General features: G+C 35.2%; 1 protein-coding gene across 1 annotated transcript; it reads left to right on the forward strand.

Annotated features, from left to right (window-relative positions):
* Positions 1-2900: 2900 nt before the first annotated feature.
* LOC117330670 lies at positions 2901-25480 on the forward strand. The gene is made up of 5 exons (XM_033889107.1): positions 2901-3162; positions 17073-17226; positions 20247-20389; positions 22579-22690; positions 24088-25480. Exons 1-5 carry the CDS (start codon positions 3108-3110, stop codon positions 24317-24319), a joined length of 696 nt encoding a protein of 231 aa, XP_033744998.1. The 5' UTR covers positions 2901-3107; the 3' UTR covers positions 24320-25480.
* The last annotated feature ends 1523 nt before the right edge of the window (positions 25481-27003 follow it).

Here is a 27003-nt window from a genome sequence, read left to right on the forward strand (position 1 = left end):
GAAGTCGAATTCGGCATGGAAATTCATCGCAAATCCTTTCTAGTCAGGGACATACCAATATGACCAATGAAATTGCAGATACCCTAGTGAAAATGGAAACTACGTAATGGAAGAAAACTGAACTACATCCGAAATGGAAGGAATACACAGGAAATCTAATCGAACCAGACAAGGATTAATTTGTCTTTGGGTTTTAGGAGAAAGAGTAAATTATAAGCGCGATAGCATTATACGGTCAGGTCGATGAGTAACATATTAGAAGGATCTAGGCGAGAGACTGATTCTGGTGGTCTTTTGCACGCTAACCATAAAACCTCTTGTGCTCAGTATGATTTAATGGTAAGTGATAGGCACAGCCCAGATAGCGAAGCTTTCTCTTGAGAAGAAAATAATTATGTATTTAACCGAAATTTATATGTCTAACTGAATATTTGAACTATGTTCCTCTTATTTATGGATGTTACACGTGACCATTTAAAATTTCTTACAGCAGTTGCCAATTCGGCTACCTTTCACAGGATAAGCTGACATGTAACCAAGACACATGCGTTTCATTACTAAACGATTTCGATCCAATGCCATGACATGCCATGTCACTGTTATTTCTTCTACGCTGATACGAATAAATATAACATACCGATAAGAGGCCATACTACTGTAACTTTGGTAATATTTGTGGTGGATTTATTTTCGTTTTATTACCGGACATTAAATATAGCGAGAATTACACACCAAAACGTGAAGAACTATTTTTTGCTTAGTATTTATAAGGCATTGGTTGCGTGATATTTAATACCTTTGAACTTGGTCCAAATGAGACCATAGATCATTTAAACAAATTGTTTGAAGTATAGTAACAGGAGAAATAAATTTAATCTGCATTATTTGTATTAGCTGTTCTCCACTGATCTACTTCGCCTACAAGAAAACAGTTAAATGTGATTTTTTTAAACCTTGGTATTCTTTTGCGAGTTTAGGTTAGGACAAAATTAAATCAAAACCAGCAGAGAATACATAAACCTAACTCAGTTAAAACGTTGGAAAAACAGAATTTGTAGATTTTCAGGAAGACCCTTGACAAACTACAAGGAGAATACGACCAGGTGTTCCTGAGGATCAGCGTCAAAAAACAAACGCCAAGGAAGACTTCGATTACAGCTTATGCAATCACTGGACACTTTTACTCATGCAGCCCATGAATGGTTAACTACTTGTCAAGTCAACAAAATCATTACCAAGTTGAAAGGATCAGTACCGCAAACGATAGACAAAATCCGATCGTAAACTTGCGAGAGGAAATTGATTGCAACACACTGTGACAACTTTGTGTTTCCCCTCCAGTCCCTTGGGGGAGTGGATTGCTAACAATGTGTCGAGTATAGATTAGGATCCCTCATTGTTTATGGTATGGATCTATAACACAAAAAGACAGAGTGTTCTCTCATCATGAAACGTTTCACATGCTTCACACGTGTGTACACATGTAAAAGAGACCAAGAGTGTGTCTGTGTGTGCACATCTAACACAGACTAATAATGAGTCTGTGTGCACTAAGCAGACTAAGAATGTGTTAGTCAGGGTTAATGGTCAAAGTGCATTCCGTTCTTTATGGTATTGGTCAATAATATCAAATGTATTCAGGCTAGCACTTTGATGTAATCTAAAGTACACGATTCCTGTTAAAATTCACTTGTAATTAAATCTAAAGTGAACAATTTCTGTTAAAATTCATTTTTAATTTCAATATACAGTACGTGGTCCTGTTAAAATTAATTTTGAATTTAATTTACAGTAAACTATCCCTGTTAAAATCCACTTTTAATTTAATCTACACTACACTTTCCTATTAAAATCCACTTTAAAGTTAATCTACAGTACACTATCCTATTAAAATCCACTTTTAATTTAATCTACAATACACTATCCTATTAAAATCCACTTTTAATTTAATCTACAATACACTTCCCTGTTAAAATCCACTTTTAATTTAATCTACAGTACACTTTCCTGTTAAAATCCATTTTTAATTTAATCTACAGTACACTTTCCTGTTAAAATCCACTTTTACCGATGGACTCTTTTCTCTAAGAAATCATCACGCCGCTGTATCAGCCAATTAAAAACGTTATGGGCTGATAGCATACAACTTAAGCTAATTAAAGTGTTCGTTACAAGTGAGACTAAATTATTAATGAATATTAATGAAAAAGCAGAATGCACAACCCTTCCCATTTTATTTGCTCATAGTTATTTTTCGCGCTGTTTAAGTGCAACCTTTCACATTAAATCAAAAATCTTAAATCTAAAACCTAATTCTAGCCATGTGTAGATTGTCACAGTGTGATGTTATGTTGTGAATTTGTCCAAGGGTTTATGAGATATTGCATACACAAGCTTCTTATTCTGAAAGTTGTCAAGTACGAGCTTTGAATTTAACCATGACCAATGACAAATGTTGAACTTGATGGTGTGATGCATACGAAACAAAATATCAATTTGACAGCAAAAGTTGCTATGTATCGCCATTATTGAGCGAATTGTGAACATTGCAAAACTGTTCAACCGGTGGTCAGACAGACAGTAAGGGTAACACTATTTGCCTCAGACCATTTCGCAGTGGAATTAGGAAAGAGCTATATATCATCTACTTGGTAGTACCCGATCTCTGATGTTACGCACTTACATTGTAATATCAAATTCCAAGAGCGTGAAATAACAAAAACGAAGAAATGATCGATATTATATAGATAATATTGATCTACAACTATATTGTTTGTCCTTTTCTATTATGTCGCCCTCTAAATATCACATTCCTTCAGTCAGACATGCTCACATCCAAGCCTATATATACTCAGTATCGATAAACGCGGCTTCCCATTCGACTCCAGCAGTACCGGCACTCAGTCAAAGACTCCTCACATTTCGTCAATGCGAAAAGGCCAACCTCTTGAAATTAATCGGACTTTGTTATGGGGAAGGTAAAAGGGTTTTATGACCTCGTGAAAAACTACAATAAATCGTTGATTATTTGATCCACTGTTACCTATCCGCGATTCCATGTGATTGTCTAACGTGAGGGATCATTTCCGGACGATTTTGCAGACGATATGGAGTTTAGGAGTATCCAGTGGCCTGAGTTCTTCAGGATTTTCCTTTTCTACGGTAAGTTTAAGATTGAAATTTTATTGGAACATAGACCTAACCTGTTTTTAAGATTTATTTTTTATTTCTTCTTAAAAGAGTTTCAATTTAGTCGGATGTTTTGGAATAAATGTAAGCAAACTTAAAGTAGTGTAATCAAAAATAGTACAGTTATCGTTTTTTTTTTTTTTTTTTTTGTGAGGTTAATATGGATGTTTATCGACCCGACGATTTTGTACCAACTAACACTACATATTGATATTTTTCCAAAGCTATAGGTGATAAATATTGCATTGGTATTCTATATATTGGGTATGTCATAACCAATGTAATGTATGAGAAACACACGTGTAGAGGAATTATGTGGAGGCATGCATTGTATACAAATTGTATAGTAACGCTGTGTTATTATGATGAACACAAAACTACCGTTAATCAGTAGAAAAGGTGTATATTTTTGCTATTATGTTATCAGATATATTATCTTGATATATTTATTACAATGCGGTTCTTCAGATTGCGTTTGCCAAGAAAATGTGATATTTTACTATGACATTATGCATATACAAATGTACATGTATATTTGTAAATAGTGAGTTGATTTTATACTAGCATCCGAAATATTGAGTTATTTATTGCTTAAATGAATACGGGAATATAACCACCGGATTAAAGGGAATGTCTGCATCATAACGGTATAAGTATAAAGATAACAAGAACGGGTGTCCCGGGAGAGTTACCGTCTTCTGTATCATCGACAACACCAGCTATGACAATATAGGTCAAATTCAGATTCAGATGAAAACTACATTCATTACGTCAGATTTTCTTTCTCGAAAAGTGATAATGGTATCCTTCATTTTATTGTCGGTATTTGTATAAATTTTGACGAAATTCATATTGAATTATGTCACTTTTCAGAAAATTAACACATGTTTCTTATATAAACTGTTATTATCATAAAAATTACAAAAAGGCAAAGCATTAATACGATTATACTCTGTCTTGGATAATAAATGCTGCCAGAATATAATTATAAAATGATAGACAAAAATATTTTTTTCTGAGTTATATATATATATATATTTGTCAGATATCTCTCTTGGGTGATGAATACCATCCAATTTACTGCAGGTTATTCGCTGTTTCCTGTAAACTTTGCTTTTAAGTAATTATTTCTGGTGAAAACTCATTTGTACTTGCCACTGAAGCATAGATGTATGTGGAAGTATGTTTAAATAGTCGTCCATAAAATGTAAAATATATCTAACAAACCTTCCTGAACAAAAGTCTGTCCATTTTTTTATTTCCATTAAACAATCCTGATTCTGTTAAAATCGTTAATCTGCACATGCTTTTGTAAACGATTATTTTAGAACCATATTATCAAATTGTTTCAAATATAACATGTTCATCAAACGTAAACATAAAAAAAGACAATAAGATAAACATATTTATTTTATTATGTATTTCTAACGATCTAGATGATGGCAGGTTCGTCGTGACCTGCCATGTCTTAATTTAAATAGGGACACTTGTCAGAATATGCTCCTGTGCTTAATGTTCCTTTGGAATCAAACATTGAGAATTATGAATTGTATTGCATGGTTTGCTATTGTACCTGTCTAACAAGGTTTTTACATTTTTTTTCACTCAACTCTGATGTCCCCCTCTGTTGTCACTTAAGTATCAACACTTTCGGCTCTCAGCATCACTGATGAGTTCTAGAAGTATAGATACAAGCCATATTTAGCTCTACTGAATCCTGATCTCTAGTTTTATTGGGAATCTAAGTGCCTTTATTACTATCTCCTCGACCGATTTCTTATAAAAAACTAAAACATTCTTAATGTTTTCCCCAATATATTTCTAAAAACAGGATTATTTCGCATACAAGCTGAATAGAACCCCGGAGGCATACGGATCCTTTCATTACATATGACCATGTGACAAACTCTGCACAGACGTTGATCATGCTTCTCATCCAGGCCAGTAAAGCATGCTTGTTTATTACTTTTTGTCGGTTGAATGATCTCATGCCCGGTAGGGATCTACAACACTCTCAGTGTAGTTAATAGAACACAGACTTGTGTTCCACTTATACATGATACATACTATGGTAGTGTGTCAGGATATCGAAAAAGATCATTACAGAACATAGGGACATTGACGAGTTATATTTAACGGCTTGGTTACCTCGATAAAATTACTTGGATATAACAAATGAGATACGTTAATCATCTAGATAATTTTTAGACATTTTAAACACATTCATTTCAAACCATTAATTTGCTAAATTGACATCTACATTGCAGCAGTTAATCACCAAAACAAATTGATATTATAATAGAGAAGTGACCTTGACTTTACACGTGGTTCATTATACATGTAAATATATAAATATGATCGTGACGTTGTATCTTTATAAAATAAATGCCATTGGCATTGTGTATATCACATTCTATATATACCCTTCATGTTGTACAATGTGACACATGATATATGGAGATGGCCTTGGCATTGTACATGTTTTCATCACATTTTTAGATTACTTGAAACGAAATATCCTATGACCTATTCTAATCGCCTTTTGTCCGTCCATCGTGCGTCGTTCATTCGTAAACAATTTACATTTTCGACTTCTCAAAATCCAAGACGCATAGATGCCAGATATTTGGCCTCTTGCATGTTGAATTAAAGGGCTTTCACGATTGTTCAAATAAATGACCTTGATCTTCATTCAAGATTACAGTTCTTGACGTTGTAATTGATATATTATATATAGAGATGTCCTTGGCTTTATATTTGATACATTATATATAGAGATGTCCTTGACATTGCATATTTGATACATTATATATAGAGATGTCCTTGCCATTGTATATTTGATACATTATATATAGAGATGTTCTTGCCATTGTATATTTGATACATTATATATAGAAATGTCCTTGACGTTGTAATTGATATATAATATGTATAGATATCACTGGCTTTATATTTGATACATTATATATAGAGATGTCTTTGACATTGTATATTTGATACATTATATATAGAGATGTCCTTGACGTTGTAATTGATATATACTATGTATGTATAGAGATGTCACTGGCTTTATATTTGATACATTATATATAGGGATGTCCTTGCATATTTTGTATATTTGATACATTATATATAGAGATGCCCTTGACGATTGTATTTAATATATCATATATAGAGATGTCCTTGGCACAGTCTGTGGTACATAATATCTAGGGGTAACTTTGACATTGTTATTGATACATTATACAGATGGATGATGTTACCATTATACATTAAATAAAAACCTTTAGGCAGCAAATATTTAAAAACGCACTACAATTATAATAACATAATTTTCTTCGAAGTGTTTAAACAAATACTATATGAAAAAAAATTCATCGGCAATTGTTGCAAAAATAATTGTTTGGCGTTGGAGCAAACAAGTATCTAAACTTCCAAGAAGGATGTTAAAAACAAATTTGTTAACATGAAAAAATGACCAATGACTTAATTGTGTTTCCCTACTAATGCATGCGATATCTTTGTACCGCATTTTGAGTGGTCATTACGGCAGCGGGAACATCGTCAGTCAATACATTAACCACATCAGTTTTGGTAGTAATCATACCATGATCGATAGATTATGTCACCACTGTAATGGTTTTCAGACGAACCAACTGTCCGGGTGCATAACTGTGAAGTTTTCACCTATGATATGATTTAACAACTCCATCAGAGCAGGATAGTGGTATTAGCTTTACGTTCTTTTAAAATTCAATATTCAAAATTACGAAATTTATTGAATTATAGAGCTATTTCAGATTTCAAATCTTAACATTTCTTTCAAACTATTGTAAGGTTTTTTGCCCGTCGCCTCATATTTATCAACACTTCAGGACCTTAAAATCATTGACGAGCCCTAGAAGGAGAAATTAACTGTATTATGTAGTTTAATTCAATTTTGGCTTTACTCGATCGAACTCCCAATTTCTAATGTGTATCTTTTGTACAATCCTTTTCACTATAAATATGCAGGATATCGTCTATTTTGTTTGAATTCCTTTCATATCTAACCCATGATATTATGATGGCAAACTTGACATGAATGTGTGTCTTCGTTGCTCTGTAGTTGTGCATTAAGACAGGGTCGTTATACATGTAATAGATCGACAACATTATTACATTCATAATACTAATCTTAATCGTCAATATTGGCTTTGCAGGAAATGGATTTGTTGTGTTGTTGTGTGATTATTTTTACCCTACGGTGATCAGTCTGATCTTTATCTTTATGTCACTCCGGTGCACATTCTTTGAATTTTTTTTATTGGAATTCTACAGAATCAGGAAAAAAGAATGATCTATGAACGTATTTAAAAGCTTTTGGGAGATTCGAAACTTTTGTTCATTAAATTTGCTTTTTAGTTTGAAAACTAAAACAGGAATGGAAAGCTTACGATATTTCTTGATATAAAGGTGACAGTTCGGACGATACATAATTGAAAACTGACAGTGAGGGCTCCAATTCAGGGTGCGCTAAGCGTGGCACAAAGATGTATAGTGCATTGACAACAACATCTAGAATAAGACTTCTTATTTTTCTCTGCGTTTTCATTTTTCTCTAGTTGGTGATATTTAAGTCGATAACGTATTCCCCAATTACAGAAATTCTATCGAAAACTAGACAAGCAGACACACATGACATATCAAATATAATCCCTTTAGCCATTGTTTGTGCTTCAGGTAATGTTGTTTGTTCTCTGTAATACCAAAATATTTTTTTAATCCATGACAAAATACTTTATGGTGTTGACCTGATGCATACATTGATGACGCAATACATTTTAGTATGGTAACGACACATAGATTGATGACGCAATACTACCATGGTATGGTAACGATACATAAATTGATGACGCAATACTATCATGGTATGGTAACGATAAATAAATTGGCAGCGAAGACAAAAAATTGCTTAATTGAGTTCTCATTTCTGTTAACTGAAAAGGCATCACTATTGTTTTAATCAAACACCACATTTAGATAGATTAATTCGTGGTACAGGATGACTTGAACGGATAGATATGAGAAAAATCAAATCCAGGCAAGAACAAGAAGGATTTGCGGGCAATACTGCTACACCGACACTAAAGCTATACACTGCATACTCCTAGAATCCGCCATTTGCAGCATTATAAAATTGGCAAACTTTAACCAACAGAAACCACTTACAGTGGAACCTACGATGATTTTGTAATTATGGTTGTCGGATTCCACCTTAGAAAGAAAAAGAAATAATCAAAATACAGATAAGTCCTATTTCAACTATCCAAACATTCTAGGTGTAACGACAGGAGGAAATATTGCTACGTTTCGTTCTTTAACAATCATTATGTCCCTCAAAAATTTTTCATGCAAACGCTTTTATTGCTTTATCAATTAGTATTTACCTTGCTTGTAGAAGCAATCTTGAATACTGTGCTGGAGAGTTCCTTTAGCCTTTAGGTTGACCAATATCGAACATAAAAAATATTTTCGCAATTGGACGAATTACCATATTCCCTATATTGTTTTGCCGTGTCTGGAATGTCGGCGGACAGTGCCATATTTTTGTTTGCTTCCACAGTTTCATTTTCACAGTAGCAAAAAATGTCCACCAGCTTGTGATAAATAATACAAGAGCTAGCCACTACCACCAAAGTTAAAGAAAGAATTTGTCATGCCAATCGTTGGAATACTGCACACAATACTCCTCTTAACTGATAATACCGACAGAGTCATAAGATTCCAGATGATGAATATCCTGCCAACAAGTAACAATGGTAACCAACAAACATCCTTTGTGAAGAAGAAGATATAGCACGTTAAGAAAATAAATTCAGAATGAATGAAAATATTTCAACAGGGATTGTTCTACAAGTAGGAAAGGCCATGGCAGACAAGTAACACGTGCAATAGGATCTGGAGGACAGAAAAGTGGCAAAGACGTGAGAGTCATCTAAACTTAGTCATGCCGAGACTTGTATTTTTAAAAAAAGCAAGCGAGAATAAAGGACAACTATAGAGAGGTCTAGACTTAACGAACTCTTAACTCGACCTAAAGGAAACATTACCAGAGGGACCTACAACACAAGTAAGACCTCTTCTATTTTTCACCAACTTTACGAAGTCGTTCGGTAGTTAGAGTGAGTCTGACCCGCAGTTGTGTGGGTTACTTTGGCATTTTCACAATAAAGGCTGACGCACTTGAAGATCAAGAAGAGGCAATCTTCATCGGAGACATGTTGAGTGATTGATTGTTAATGCTTGACGTCCTTTAGCACCTTTACAAATGTGTATCATTTTTGGACGAAGCTTACCACATTGGATAATTTAAGATAGGTCTGTTCCACTGAAATGCAGGCACAATGTCACGGCATTTCCATTGATCAATATTACTGCCAAGTAGAACACGCCAGTTATGGGTTACTTGTCCAGCGCAGAGAGAATCACGTACCATTCATTACCGACTTCGGAATCACGGACTGAACCTAGATTTTTCTTCACATGAACAAATAGGAAAGGCAAGGCAAATGTGAAACAATGTCAAAGTAGACAAGAAGAAAACATGTTTTAGAACAAATACCTGTACAAGTGATAAATATTCCATCTTTAGATGCCGCGAACGATCATGCAAGGATGATCAGAAGCAGGACAATTTCATGTTTGAACTGACTTTTTGATGTCATTTATATTTGTGATATGAACATTAAAATTATACCTGGTCTGGTGGGCACTTTGTCACTTTTTCAGTTTTACTGAATTTGACATTACTTGGTATATGTTGGTGGTTATCTTGTTAAGCGTTAGTTTTTTTTTAATTTATGTTTTATTAGTGTAAACGTACTTAATTTGGCTCTCTCCTATTTCAGCACAAAACCAAATCAAAACAGATTAGCGGAATGATGAATTAGCGCGCCAGCTGTAAATGACATAGAAGTCAGTAACAAACTACAATTAGCACAATCATGATTTAGCGGAATGCTTCAAGTGGGAAAACAAAAACAAAATCCTTGCACTTTCATGTATACGTAACGAAATGAATAACTAATCAATTAAGTGTCTCCCTAACAAAAGATGTAAAGCTTAAAGCATATCGTGTGATGGACGGGTGTCGTATTTGATATCGGACTAAACTGGGTTTCCATACACCGATTGGACATGAAAAGGAAATAGCTCTACTACCAAACCGCGTAGGTTTTCGATATGTGCTCTTCAGTTTCCTCCCACATTAAGCTCTTTCAATGAAAATATTTCGATAGAAAGAGGATATAAAATAACGAAATAAAATGAGAAAAAAAACACCAATTCTGTATAGAAATCCTACCGCACCCTAAGGCAATTAATTAAACTAACAGTTTATCCCCTTCTATCAAATGTTCTAAAGCCTGCTACATGTAACGATAAGGAACGGTCATGTTCGAGACAGAGTGTCGCCTCGTTCAAATTGTCAATGACTCGGGTAAAAATGTCTAGCGATGAAATCAGAACATTTTGGTAAATACATTGTAGATAATGATTGTATCGGTACAGCAAAGAGAGTTTCGAAAATTTATGTTACAATTATCGATTGGACAGGAAGCCTTTGTGTCCCTGATAGAACATGGACTGTGAGTTATAACTGTAGCATAGCTTTGTAATGATTTTCGGATACCTATTTCATTGACAATAACATTATCACTAGATAGACTTTGAAGATCAACGAACACAAGCACAACGCAAACGTTAAACAACGTAACTGATGTAGGCGACTATTTACGACTGAGAGCTAATATACACACTCCAAAAACTGTTGATGATGCCCATAAAATGATAATCGTAATTAGTACTGAAACAAGGTTGATGTTTTGACAAACAAGAAATTAAGTGATTCAATAATACATAACATTATGCAACACCCTTGAACGATTGGGGAAGATTCAATGTTTATTCCGATGGTCAGAAAAAAGGTGACTTCTTTAATTAAAGGGGCGGGGTATCGCTGCCAACTCCCGCATTTAGGTTGACGGGTGGCTGAGACTGTCCTTTTCTTCATTTTTCATTTATATACTGTTTTTGAGGACGAAGCAGAAATATATATTAAGATATTCGTAGAATATAATCTTTTCAGATTTCCTGGAAATGCAGAAAAAAAGGACCAAAGTCGCAGACAGTGTCGTGACACTCAGCTAGCACTACTTAAATGACAAAATTGAATATTTCTTTCGTGCAGAAGACACATTTTAAACAGTTTATTTTCCTGGTACTTTTTCAAGGGGTTTCCATTCAAAGCTCTATATTTGTTCGTATTCTACCCTCATTTTATTGATTTCGAGTTTGAATTACTATTTCGTTATTATGTCGGTATTCTTTTTCCTGTGTAAAATCCTGGAATTTGAGTGCAAAACATTACGATTGATGTTAACAGATTTTGTATTTGCAAACCAACACGGTCGCAGCTTCGCAGGTTTCAACGGTACATAACCTTGCTCATAATTTAAGGATCGATTGCAAAGTACCACTTATATGCAGAGTTCTTATGAATCAATTTTCCAATCGACTAATGTAATTCAGTTCATCATTCAGTCAATTTACTGACCGCAAATGTCATGATAGGTAGACAACACTGACGATTATATAGATAATACTAACTACTTATGTTGTGTCTAGCATATGGAAAACGCCGTTAACATATACTTTTAGATTAATTCTTCCTGGATACCGTTTGGTATTTTCAAACGGAATTTAAAAACTGTCTCGTTATTTCTACGCCCACACAAAAACTTATTATAACCCGATATGGTTAGTAAGGGTGACCTACTCTCACATACATAAGGCTAATTGATTTTCCCATTTTTTATGATTAAAAAATATTTATGTGAGGAACTAGGCAATATCGATTCTCGCTTGACCCAGTGAGATTTAGAAACTGAAGAGAAATCGTGATAATGAAGATCAGATTTCGTTACATACTAAGCACTAGTCTATAAAATCAATTAGAACGAAATGCAAACGAAACTGTAATTCTTACTCCAATACAACGGGGTCAAAGTATGAACAAAATTTAAATGGAAACGTATAATGATAATAAGACCATGTGTTTCAGAAGGAAAGCGTCTTCTGCTACATCGACGATACCCGTCATACAAATCTTACGTTTGTCGTGAAAGCAAATGCATCATGGAATGTAATGTTACAGATATGTGCAAATGGGTTATTTTTTGTATCCTCTATATGACAGCACCTTAGCGAAACAAAAACATGCAATTGAAGCCTGACCTCGTTGCAATACGAAGTTTGGTTTTTATTATTATGTTTTTTTTTCATTATTATTTCTTTTAGCTACTTAGTTTGTAAAGATAATTTTTGAATTGAGTTCTTCCCCCCCCCCCCCCCCCCCCCCCCCCCCCCCCCCCCCCCCCTCTCGGTCTATCGCACCATGAACAGCCAGTTTTATAGTAATTAATGACAAACTCACTTATCAACTCTGACCCTAACACTGACCCGTCGCATGCCATTCAGAGCAATTACGGTCAAGTGACATGCTCAGGACCACAAACACGACAGCACAGACCGGTCCGTTTATCAGCTTCTCGAAAGACACAATGTCATACCGGAACTGGTAGAGAGCGTCGAACCACGCGCCTTTGATCTTTATCTGAGATTACGTTGCCGGCGCTCAACGCGACTTAGCTATCGCTGTCACTCGATACCAATACTAGTACGTTGACAGATCGATAAAATATGTGATTATAATAGATGTATGATGATATGATAATGTCATTAATGGGTTTATAAAACATACACCTGTATTTTTCAAAACAATTTTTTAACACTTTAAGACATCATTGTGTGTCTTAATGATGGGTACTGACAGTCTTCTTCGAATGAAGACTTTAAATCGGTTATAACAAAATGTCCTTTGACATGAAGCATCGTTGCATTTATACTTAAACCGCGGCGCTGATTCATGACAATTTTTTCACACTTGAGCAGAAACTCTGTGTTCAAACCAACTCGCTAAATTAATGCACGACGGCAAAGAATTATATTGAGATTAATACTTGTATTCACTATCAAGCCTTTCTAAATTTTCTCCAGAGCGTTTGAAAAAGTGTGTGAAATCATTTGATCTGGGAAATGAGCTTGAGCACAACATCCGTGTTTGAGCATGAGAATGGTTTCGAGTGTAATAAGTGCAAAAGCATTTTTTGCTAATACAAAAAAAAAAATAAAATGTACTGGCAATTTTCAGACCAAATCATATCCCTTTACTAAAATTGTAAAGACTTAATTAGATTTTACTTCTTAATCTGATATCCCTCGGCCACAACCGTAAACACTGATAGTTAACTTCCAAATCTGACATCATTTCGCTACAATACAAATGTAAACACGGAGAGTTTACTTCCAAATCCGATATCCCTTCACTACATAACAATTGTAAACACAGTGTTTTCTTCAAAATCCGATATCCCTCCGCTACATTACAACAGTATTATGTATCATTTCTCCAGTATGTTTTTAAGGATCTAAATTTATATTATGTTCATTTATAACCTCCATTTTATCGAGGTTGAGTCAGAATAATGACATGCTTTACATATCAGTACTTTCTTGCTGGTTTGCACAAAGATTATTGGTATATCGAGAGTAAATCCCTTGGACTCGAAATTGGTCGATCCAATGAAGCAACTTTCAACCAGGCGCTTAAAGAAATTGCGAAAGTCTTATTTAAACTCTGTATAATATAATGTACAATGGAAATGTATGGGGTCGAAATACGGCATAAAGCCTAATAAATTGCTTCTATATCGCCTTAGAGAAGTATTTGCTGGGTGGTTGACGATTATAACAGCTGACATGACTTTTGTTAAAGGTATATAGTACCTAAGTACGGTTACTGACTATAGATTACAATGTGTTATAGTACTTTGTAGTTCACTAACATTAGAGTATAATTGTTATTTATACCGTTCATACCATCCTCATGTGACAACGTTAAACCTTGTACATCAAAATATACTGTTCATGGAGAAATGTGCAAATTAGAATAATATATATATTACTAAAATTCGTATTTAACAATATCACATTGAAATACGAGTTTGTCTTGATATACAAAGCTAAGTTGCTGAAATCCAGGCATTATTTTGTCTGTAACTAACGGTTTTAATACAACAGAATCATCTATTCTGATTACTCTGCTAACAGATAACTAAAGAGTTCGTTTGTCTCCCCGATACAATTCATCACAGGAACCTTCGACGTCAATCGGTGTCTCTCGAGTGTTTTGCAGGATTACAGAACTTAATCAATCCATGACCTGTGAACTACTCTGTGAGATGTTTACAAGCAGTTTTATGTGATATATATACAGCTGTTTAGCAATCATCTGTTTACAACTTTGCAGTGACATCTAGATATGCCAGGTATAAGGGGTCCTCGCACAATCAGGGACGGGTCACATGAGGACGGGTATAAAAGAGACACTATCAAAAGAAATCTAAGCATAATAAAAGAAAGGAAGAGAGCAGAAAGAAGCGAAACAATAAAGAGTATTGCAAGAGTGCAATGATATATTAAGTATCCACACAAGGACTCGCTCAAGTTTTGAGTACTCGAGTTATCTATTATATGTATAGCATTGGGACTCACCAACATTTTGGAAATTGTGTTCTTCGCTCGCATTAAGGACACTATCAAATATCGTAATGTGTTATTGTGCTCGCAACGGTCAAAATCACGGGGAAACACTTCCGGGCTTCTTGATATATATTCATGAAACCTAGACATTCAATTTAAAAATATTAAATAAGGATCCATCACATATTGTATTTGAGCTAGAACACAAAATATTGATTTGAGCCAGAGTGCGGTTTTGTGAATACAGGCCTTGGTCATACAATAGGGGCAATGGGTCAGTGTTGGTCTCTTCGCTGACCTATACGCAGAGAACAAAAATGAAATTCCCAGATTCTGCAGGATAGGCCCCACAATATATCGTAGGACATATATTTGGAAATCAGGTTATGAGAGCGGATACCAACAGGCATCGTCGGTAACCCACGGTCCTGACGCTCACGGACAGAGACCGAGGGACGATTTGTGCATTTTGGTCGTCTCCCGATTTCTTCGGGAATTTTGACCAATCAGAAGACTACTTACTTGGGGGTTTCGGTCCGACTATATACAATAACGGCGTCCTCCACGGATTACCATTCGATAGTGAAAGAAGCGTTTCAAATAAATAAGTTCAAAGATTTTCAAAAACCAGACATCGAATGGCACATCTATTGCAAGTTTGGTTGCGATCCCTATGACCGGGATCCCCAATTTTTTTCACACAAAAGACTTCCGAAGCTTAATATGTATTTTGGTATTTGATTGGTTGCTATGTTTAGAGCCGAAACGAGCTTCTCTGTACCAATCGTCCCATGGTTCCTGTCCGTGAGCGTCAGGACTGTGGGTAACCGTCGATGCCAAACAAGAGAACTAAACGGCTTTAAACGCACAGAACGAAATAACGGAAAGGGAAAAGACTACAGATAAATGAAATGCTGCACCGATGTGTATTAATGCAATGTCATTGATTAAAACCCTTTCTACTATACACTTAAGTATCATATTCCGTCTGGTATTTCTAAATGATCTTACGTAACACGGTAAAAAAGCATATTATTTCATTCAATCTTAGGTTTCCTTGTCTGCCGCAAAGGACTTTACAAGAGATACATAGGATATCACCGCCTTTGAAAACAAACCCAGAATTAGATACAGCAGAGCCAAAACTAATTAGACTGCGCCATACAATTTTTTCGTCCTTCTAAGACTCGTTAGTGATGCTAGAGGATGCAAACCCACTTCATCATAATATCCATAAATTATGAATGTTTAGCATATATTCACGCTGTATGTATTGATTTCTCTAATTTAGAGCTCAGGGGTGGTTGGGAAAAGGGTCGTTAATGATCTGCAGGGTCTAACCACATTTTTTTCTTTTCGGGTTCAATATTTTTCATTTCTGTATCATCAAAAAATGTACAGTAATGTATCTGTGGCTAGCTTCCCCAGGATAGATATTCTTAATGTTCATACCTTTCTTATTATTACTTCACTGTGCTTTATCCTGTCTACTATTATTAGATATAAATAATAAAACTTCAAATGTGAAAAAAATATATACATACATGTATATATTAATAAAATGAGACGCTAATGAAAGAAAATATTTCAAATTGATTTCGATTAATAAGATAATTTAAAACAATTGCATACATCAGATGATAAGCTGGTTTCACTGACTCAACTGACAGGGATATTGTATGGCATTAACGACATTAATTCGAATGTTTATTCTCAATTTTCTATCATAGTCATGTGAGTTTCTCTTCCATTTCACAAGTCTGACTATCTTTTTTATAATTATCACTTTTGAGCTTTTAGCTATACAATAATCTATTGGCATTTTAAGGTCTGTAAAAATTAAAATAAAAAAGAATGATACAATTTTTTACGGCATTTTAAAAACTAAAAAAAGAAATGAAAATGGAAATAAAAGTGAAATGTTAGGGAGACTGTTCATACGTTTAAAGGATGTAAGCATTGATTATGTATCTGCATTGTCAGTTTCACTTTGGCCTCGTTCAAATTTGTCATACACTTACTAGACGTCAATAAGCGCCAGTAGAATGAACGTGGCCGCGGTTAACGATGACAAACTGTTCTATAGTCTCGCCTGTATGTATGGACAGTATCGAAATGATCCAATAGTTTATAATGACTGTGCTGTATATTGATCACATGTACAATACGACAGTAGTCTCTCATTATCAGCAATGTTACCCGAAGTCACCTTTTTACATTATACCGCTTGTAATTGATAGGAGCGGCATGGTCACTAGTGGTTGTCAATGGATGTCCCGAAGACAAGATAGGAAGAGTCATTGCCTGTCTGACCAGTCCGGCTGACCAGCATGAAGACTCGAGCTCAGTTCTATTATCAGGAAGAGACGTTCGAGAAATGGAAAAGTACTGTAGGTATGTGTCATATGAATAGGGAATGAGGGAGAGCAAATGTGTATATGAAAAGACACTGGCTTACATACTTCCTCGTTGTCACTTTGCTACAAATTGACATGACAAAATAATTAATGGTGTCTATTGATGCAAACTGGGGCTGGTTTTCTATATCCGACCAATTAGGAGAAGAACCTCATTTTATTCCGTCAGCCTCAGGTCTTGGTTTACACTTGGCCTATTTTGTGTAGGATTTTAAAAGGCTAATGAGTATTGGCGCTGTATTGTAGCCTTTAAGTAGTGTGCTTGTCATCGAAGTATGAATACATTTCCAAGCATTGTCGTAGTATATATTCTGTATAAATATACACCCATACTCGGGTAGTCTGGTATCTGTCCAAAGCCAATATGAATTAAGTTACGAAAAAGATAAATAAATAAATAGAGAAATCAATAAATACAAATAGATAAATAAATAAATAAATCATGCCTTAGTATTTTAATAAATAAATAATATTAACACAGCGTGGGCTTATTTATTCTATTTCTCAAAGTTTTTGTCAACACAACAAAGAAAGGCTGTCAGACTAAGACCTTTGGCACCTGACAGCCCTACCGGAGACAGTTACAGTTTTGCTTTGTGTTTTCACTCATTCATTTGCATCATCAACCATATAACACTGATGTATATCTTACTTACTGAACACTTCATCAAACATGTCTGTAATACCCGTCATCTATTGGCAAATAAGGTGCTTCTTTGAGTGCTCCAAAAGCCTTACAGTAATAGCATTACAATTCTGTAGGTCTTACAGGAATAACAATACAATTATGTAGATCCTACAATAATAACATTACAATTCGGTAGGTCCTACAATGATAACATTACAATTCGGTAGGTCCTACAGTAATAACAGTACAATTCGGTAGGTCCTACAGTAATAATATTACAATTCGGTAGGTCCTACAGTTATAATATTACAATTCTGTAGGTCCTACAGTAATAACAACACAACTCGGTAGGTCCTACAGTAATAACATTACAATTCTGTAGGTCCTACAGTAATAACATTACAATTCTGTATGTCCACCAAGAATACATATATTAGCGCCCTAAAGCAAAACGCAACGCGTGCTCGTTACTCACATCCACGTGACATCTTACGACTTTCTCCATGCAGTTTTGTTTACAAACATCAAAAGTGGTAAACAATGTATTTTAAAACCGTAAACGTATATTTATAGAACATTTGTATGGTACATACTCATGTTTCGACATATCTTAAACCATTTTCACTTTTAAATACGTATGGGACCTACCGTTATAGTCGCTTTAACTACTTAATAGGAATAGGTTCATTTTTCAACTTAAGGGAGTCTAAATAGCAAATCCAGTCTAAACAGTGATATTTTACAAGCCTATAAAATCCTACTATGATGCAATTTAACAGAAATAACTTGATGAACTTTTAGTATGTATCATGGCAAACCATGGGACTTGCTGTTGACGTGTTATTTGGTATGCTTTTTTGTAAATTTTAACAAAACATACGAAAAATGCATGTTTCAGGGAACAATTACAAAGTAGTTAATTTGTATTGCATATATCGCACCAACTAACTATGTCAATTTTCTCACAAATGTCTAAAGCACAAACAGGAGCATTGGTTTGACCAGATTTGACTTTATTATACGTATAAACACTGTTTTTATTTTGACCTTGAAATGAAAATGGCGGTCGTTTATGATATCACACAAATATGGCACATAAGGAGGTATTTCAAACATAAAAATGCTCTTATTAGATACTATAAAGAACTCTAGAAAAGGCAGAATGACTGCTTTTAGAAGCAATGTTCAACCGTTGAGTTTGGGGTGAAATATTCCTATTTCTGAAAAAAGCCACAAACTCACCAGTTTAACAATTAGACTTAAAAAGGTCCATCTTACTTTGATCAGATGTCTTAAAAGTATAATATACGAGTAGGAGTATTTTTATTGATTGAAATGCCGTATTTGTGTAATATTACTCACATCCGCCATTTGCATTTCAAGGTCAAAACAAAATAAGCATTTATACGTATATAAAGTAAAATCTGGTCAAACAAATGCTGTTTCCTTGTGTTACAGAAACTTTTGAGCACAACAGCTTGGCTATTTTTCAGGTTTGGCCATTTGCGTGACTTAGAATTTTTCCATGCTACATCTTACCGCAATTTAACTCTTTAGAAGAAACCGATATCATCTATAACAAATTATTGGTGATTGTGAAAAACTACATGTCCAAACAAACATTTTGGTATATTACATGACTATTTATGTGCACATATTTAGATATTTATTCGGGTTTGAAATACAACATTTTTCTGCTATATAGATGACCCTAAATAAACCCTAACCCTGATTTTTTGCCTTTTAAAAAGTATACTTGTACATATTATCATATATCTATACCATGTTTATGCCTATTTCATTGTTATCATGTAATTGTTGTTAGGAGAAGGTTTCAATAAAGTTTAATAACTTGTGACCAATCTCTTGTTTAATTAGGTTTGGTAATGAAATATGTTTCAACTAAATAACTTTCAAAAACAGCGTTTTCACGACCTGAAACATCTAGTAGGCGTATGTTATGCGGGTACCTATTAGGTCCGAGATGAAATCTTTTCGTTTTATTACTTATACTGCAAGTTACTTTACAAATTTGGTATCAACACCATGGTCATAACTTAGGCAATCTAGGAAAAATAGAAATTTTTAATAATTTCACGGAAACAAAAATTGAGCATTAATACGCGGGAGCCCTTATGATATAATGAATTACAGTATATCGTGTTTGAACGGTATTAACCATTGTATTCTTAACGATACATTTTGGTCATTACCTACATATAAGGACGTTTATTTATTTATTTATTTCATTATTTTGATATATAAAATAATATATAAAAAGACTGCATGCAATTATGTCATCATCGCTGCATTTCCTGCTATTTTTTAAGTTTATGTATGTGTGTATGTTGATGTAACTCTTGTTGTAGAAGTGGTTCAGCCGGTATGCTAGACTGCATTACCGTCCTTTTCGACAACTGTACAAAGCCGGATGACAGACAGCTCCTGGTCAAGTTTGCCGACCGACAGAAGCTCAATTCGACTTTCGCTCGCTTCTGTGAAGACTTTGATGGTACGTATGTAATTATAAAATAACCTGTTTACTTAAGATTAAGTGCCTGTCAATATTCAGAAATAATCAATAATCCATTTCATGGAAACCCATTGTTTGAATTATTTTGCAGTTTCGTAGCTTGTACAAAAATGATCAGTTATATTCTAACTTTGTTAGGCTTCAACTTATAGTTTATACGGTATGTCTAAATGCAAGAGGAATATGTTTTTCACTATTCTGTACAACCTTATATATTGTATTACGAGGGCTGATTGATAAGTTGTGAGCCTCGTATTGAGGGAGGTCCTCAAGGATGTTCTTTTTAAGTCCTACTATTCTCTGACTATCTAGGGTCGTATACCCAAGGACTGGTCTCATTTGGTCAATTTATATCGACGAGGTAGCACTCTAAAGTAAACAAGGCAAGCGACTTTTTCAAAATGGACAAAATCGGTTAGGGTAAGGGTTATGGTGAAAGAGTCTTGTCATTGCCATGGCTGCCATTCACGATTGTGGCTTTAAATTGATTGAGCATCCGCCTTATTCACCTGATCTCGCTCCATCAGACTTTCATCTCTTTCCAAAACTGAAAGCAGCTATTTCAGGCACCCAAACCCTAACCATAACCATAACCCTAACATGCAGTGGATGAATTTTTGAACAGCCAAGAAAAGGAGTTCTAGAAAAGTGGCATTGAGGCCCTTAAACACCAATGTCAAAATTCTATAGATACTGAAGGTGATTATGTTGAAAAATAATACAATATGTCCGGCAACATTAAAATCCTTCAATACGAGGATCACAAGTTATAAATCAGCACTCGTATGCAGTTGTAATTTGTGTGGACCTCTTATGCTAACAAAACCTCTTATTCTAAAATAGTATCTAACAACCCCCACCACACGAAGGTCAATGACGATTTATTAGTCGACATTGTATTAATTAAGTTGGAATATACAGTAGACGGGACAGAAAAATAAAGAAAACAACACAGAACAAAATTATCATTCCCCAAGGGTCCCCACTATAAGACACATTAATGTGGATAACATGTCCACACGTAATCAACATACACGGACACGATTTCTGTATACAAGGTTCGTCAGAATCTTCATCACTATCTCATTTCAGCTATGGAATAGAACAAATAATCTGTCAAACGAACGACAACTCTTGGTAGAGATTGGGTAAATCACGATACAATTGTCGATATATTCCAATGCGACTGCTCTCCCTTATGCCTGTATTTTGGTGGTTGACATTGTTTATCGTCATTACTTTTGAAAGAGGATAATGTATCAAGGGATCAAAGCGTAATTTACATTCGACTTCATAAGTAAAGATTATTGTAACTTTCTTCTTAATAGAGCATTGGCAACATTATTTTGGCAAAATTACATATTTCTTACAAAATTATATAATTTCTTTCTGACAGGTCATCAGCTTTAACAAAAGTTTGTGCCATGGAAACATTTTTTGATAACATTGTTCGCCTAGGTTGAGTTTCATATGACAGATTTTTAGCTGATAAGGATGTACCTTCAATTAATACGTTGTTTTCTTGTAATGCTAATGATTGGTATTGATAGAGGAATACCTTGCTAGCATATTGAAATTAATTTTGATTATTTATCTTAAAAAACATGTCACTACAGGTAAATAATGACGTCATGAATCACATGTTTAGTTCTACCATACACGAAATTATGTCATCGCTTCTCCTATGTCTATACAGAGACGGGGATAGGGGGTATATATGGGAAAGTGTTGCTATACTGTAAGTTTTACAGGTTTTCACTATGTATCACAACAATTCAGTGACAGGCAACAACTTTTAGATGTATATGATACGTTTTTAGTGCCGTGGTGCTGTGTAGAGGCTATATGCCAATTCAGTGTGACTACGCTATGAATTATCACCTGAGTGGTCTAATTAACGGGGAAAACTTTAAAGCTTTTACGCGGACAAAGTACACCCCAAAACAATCACAGCAATCTAGAACTACTAAATCAGCCGAGAAGGGAATAACAGGCAACGCTCACAGTAGCATTAATATCTGTACGACATTAATTGCACATGGTAGGGATACAATAAGAACAAAGAACATCGAAAGGCTATGCAAAATATTAATATTGTGAGATGCAACATTTTAGAGAACAAATATTGAACTGCATTTTTGACGAGTTGTTTGTGTATCTTTTCACAGTATATAGGTCCAATAGCGGATGCATTTCCGCTCAGGAGCAGGCTGTTCACAAATGTCATGAGGATTCGAAGAAAACACTGGTACCCCTCGGACCTGTACATTCAGTGTGCAGGTAAATGTAGCATCTTTAATATGTGGTCGTAGTGCTTATGACCTTTGGAATCTTAAGTAAAACATGTATCAGTTCTGAAGAATTTGTGTCATACATAGTCATGTATATCCTTTACGTGTTCGAGATTTTTTTTTTTTTTTTTTTTTTTGATTTTTTACGATTGCGAAATAAATTATATCAACTTTTTTAAGCGCGCGAGGGGTCTTACTGTCGGAGGAAACCGGAGAACCCGGGGAAAATCACGTGGTCGGACAGGTGACTTCATACATGTACCTTTTCACGCCCTATCGCGGAATCGAACCCCGGCCGCCTAGGTGAAATATAAGTGTGTTACCACTGTACCACCCGACCACCCTACATATTGAAGTCCATACATTTTTGTAACTGATATTTGATTTTCGTTCACTCCTACATAACCATTGGGGGCCGCGGTGGCCGAGTGGTTCAGGTGTACCGACACTTTATCACTAGCCCTCCACCACTGGGTTGCGAGTTCAAAACCTACGTGAGGCAGTTGCCAGGTACTGACCGTTGGCCGGTGGTTTTTCTCCGGGTACTCCGGCTTTCCTCCACCTCCAAATCCTGGCACGTCCTTAAATGACCCTGGCTGTTAATAGGACGTTAAACAAAAACAAACAAAAAACAAACATTCTTTTTTAGTTACTGTAAATATGCCTTATGATTATGTTATAAATTCTACTCATATTCCACGATGACCAGCAGCCAAATTTCATGAACATGGTATACATATCTCATTAGAGAGCCATCAACTTACTTTTGAGATAAACAAATCCGACAGGATACCATCTTGGATTGAGGCAATGGACGTTTGTTATCGTTAATTCCTAGAAAAGAATTAAACGTTATTTCACAGACCTATCTGCATTGATTTTGTCAAAATACATATGACACATGCACAAAATGGCCGAGACGCAACCATCTTAGATATCGAAAATGCAAGATTGGTATAGCTATTTCTCACACCCGTGGCGTATTTCAAGTGTCTTTCGTTTGTTCATGCCAGTGCACAATCGATTTAACTTACGTGATTGTGACCGGACTTATTTTTTCTTGTGAATTCCGGTCAGTGCAGCAATAATAGCCGACTGCAATTTGTTCCCAATTATATTGAAACATTGCATGTTACAAGTATAACTTGATACGGGTGGTCGGGTGGCACAGTGGTAACACACCTGCCTTTCACCTAGGCGGCGGGGTTCGATTCCCCGATCGGACGTGAATAGGTATGGGTCACCTGCCTGACCATGTGGAATTCTCTCGGTTCTCCGGTTTCCTCCCACAGTAAGATCCATTGGGTACTTCAGTCCGGGCCAACAAGCTTGATTGATATAAGTTAATATAAATAAAGTTAACATTTTAACTTGATATCGTTGTAGAACTTTCCAGATCACGTATGAGTGCAGCACAGGACCAGTGACTAGAATGTGCGGACGACAGACAGGTGACGTCATTCGTAACTTTCTCCGAGGAATAACGCCCCCTATATGTCAAGGGTACGACCACAGAGACACAAGATCCACAGCGCATGTCAGCACTGCATGTGACAGTCACGTGATTGTCAGTGTCAACGTATTCGCCTTCGTTGTATACTCATTAGTAAGGCGATGATATCGTAGGAGGCGACAACCTTATGAATGTACACATTTTTTCTAAAAGTACGAAACTACGGCTAGTGTTTATATCACTTCCTTGTAGAACCTGGAGCTATTTTTGACTACATCATTGTAATTGTACAGTGTATCCCTATCGAAGAAATCAAAATATCATAGTAAACAGTATCATCAGTGTTTATAAATATCGTAGAAATCAGTTTCTCTCATCATTCATGGATTTATCTCCCTTTTTACCTATTCAAGATTTTAGAGGGTGTGGTTTCTCTGTCACCCCTAGAGGGTATGATTTCTCCGTCAAATCCTGGCGCATGACAGATAGCACGTGCTGGCAAAAAGAAAATGACATGACAACATTGTATGGCGTTTTATTATATTTTTTATGTAAATAGTATGCTGGGAGAACATCATCAACACCTACATTGAGATCCAGAAAAAGACATTTCTAACGTTCTATGTGATATCCTTTATTGTCGTACCCGACACAGCGTTTGGCAACCAAAAATATCATCCCTCGGATAGAAGATTGCTCTGTCACGCCCTAAATGTAATGAGAAATTATATTCATCATACGTATCTGTATCGTAGAAATCGGTATCACCACGATCTTGATCAGAATATCGAGCTCATTACATACAACTGTTAATATGTACAGTTGAACGTCGTTGTCTCGCAGTCAGTGGGAGTCATAGCAAACTTCGAGATAACCCGAGTTTTCGAGGTAATCGACTCTATTTTGTATATAATTTTAACTGTGGCAACTGATTTTTCTACTTCGAGTTAAGCAGTCTTCGAGTTATCAGAGTTCAAGATAACGAGGTTTGACTGTATATTCCTAAGTAAGAATTCGTGTGATGAGTCGCAATTTCGGGAAAGTCAACTCATAATCACGAATCATCTGTGTCGTTATCAGGCGAATTTATCAACTAGTGATAATAAAACATCCTTATGGAATATATATTGAATATATGTAAATGTACGTACCATAAGTCATTATTGTGTATTTCGTATCGTGACTTTGTTTATCAGTAGATGTAGACAGTCTCATGACGTCACCGGAAGCATTTTACATACATGTATTTGTAAAAAGGAGGCCTATATGATACAAATGCCCGTGTTATGTCGCACTAACAACATGAAAGTACAGAGATAACGTACACATTTAAGCATTGAACGGCTTTCAGTTGGCATTCATAGTCAATATGAATGCCAACTGGACAGAGGCAAACTCAACATGAAGCGCGCCGTTTAATGCTTATATTTACCATCTGCGATTTTTTATTTGTCGTGCGATTTTTTTTTTTTTTTTTTTTTGAAATTTTCAAATACAAATTTCAGTTGGCAGTTCATAAGCTGGTGAACTCGCAACTGAATTACTAGGGTTATATAGTGGCAGTGCCATACAATGGTAAATATCAGGTTATAACGACGTCACATTTGATATCGTGAAAATGTAAAATTCGGTAATATATTAATATTTTTATTTTTGAAATATTTTAAACAACTACGTTGATTATACTCAAAGGGCCTTTTTACTTTTATAAAATGTCCAATCCTACCTACAATAGGTATAAATGTGTCATATATAGATAGTTGGTTGGCAGTACCGAATCCCTGTGATTATGATATTATACAATTATTGCCTTTTGATAAGGTCAATGCGTTGTTCTATTAACCTGAAAAATATTCAACCGAGGATGAAGTCCTTGGCTGATATATTTTTTTTCATGATATTAAAACCATGTTTTGACCTTAATCAGAGAGTTATAATAATTTTATGATAAAATGACTGTTTTGATTTTTAATAGTCACGCATTGAATACAAGTAACACGTGTATATGAAATGATAGAGACGGACTTGTGAAGCATTTGTAAACAATTCATTTTATCTTTTAAACATAACACAATAAAAAGTAAACTTATACATTCAGATGCATTCACTAAAATATATTCAACCTACTTATTCTTATGATAATTTAATGTCATGTTTCAAAAGAGTGCAAGATTTTACACTGTTGAATAATACTAAGGGGAAGTAATTCATGAAACACCTAGTTAGATAACATGTGTTGCCAGTTTCTTTGGGGTTTTTTCACGGCTGGTCAGTATGACTTTTTTTCGGGTATCTCATGAAACTATTTCAGCCAATCAGAGAGTGTGAAAAATAGGATTTTTAATAAAATTCATTATCGTTTTTTTACCTGTTTTATATAAATGATGAACAGTGAGAGGAACTTAAACTGTGTCGTTTCGTTAGTTATTATCTAGGTTTCCCCAGTGGTCAGCGATGTTCTGTTTATATTACCTTAAGATAAGATAAGATAAGATAAGTTTATTTCTGGTTCAGGACTTTTAAAGTCCTCTATACCAGACTCAAAATAATACATGAGATTGATAAAGTACTTCTGTCCGGTCTACTGTACATTGTTTATGATTTAATTGAACTTCCATTAGATTTCAGTACTATCAGATGCAGTTTCGTTTTCTCCTATATCCCCAATATACAGTACTGTAAACTATATGCTCAAAAAGTGATAACTTCCACTGTCACGTGGTTACGAAACGTTTACGTACATACCTAGAGTTGTCTTTCTTTACACGCAGTGTATGTAAGGAACGACGACTCTGAATAGAGAGTGACGGGGTCAGCTGTAAAGAGGGAACCTAGTTACCAAAGAAAAC

Source organism: Pecten maximus, chromosome 7 (genome assembly GCF_902652985.1).
Source record: "Pecten maximus chromosome 7, xPecMax1.1, whole genome shotgun sequence".
Taxonomy (NCBI): domain Eukaryota; kingdom Metazoa; phylum Mollusca; class Bivalvia; order Pectinida; family Pectinidae; genus Pecten; species Pecten maximus.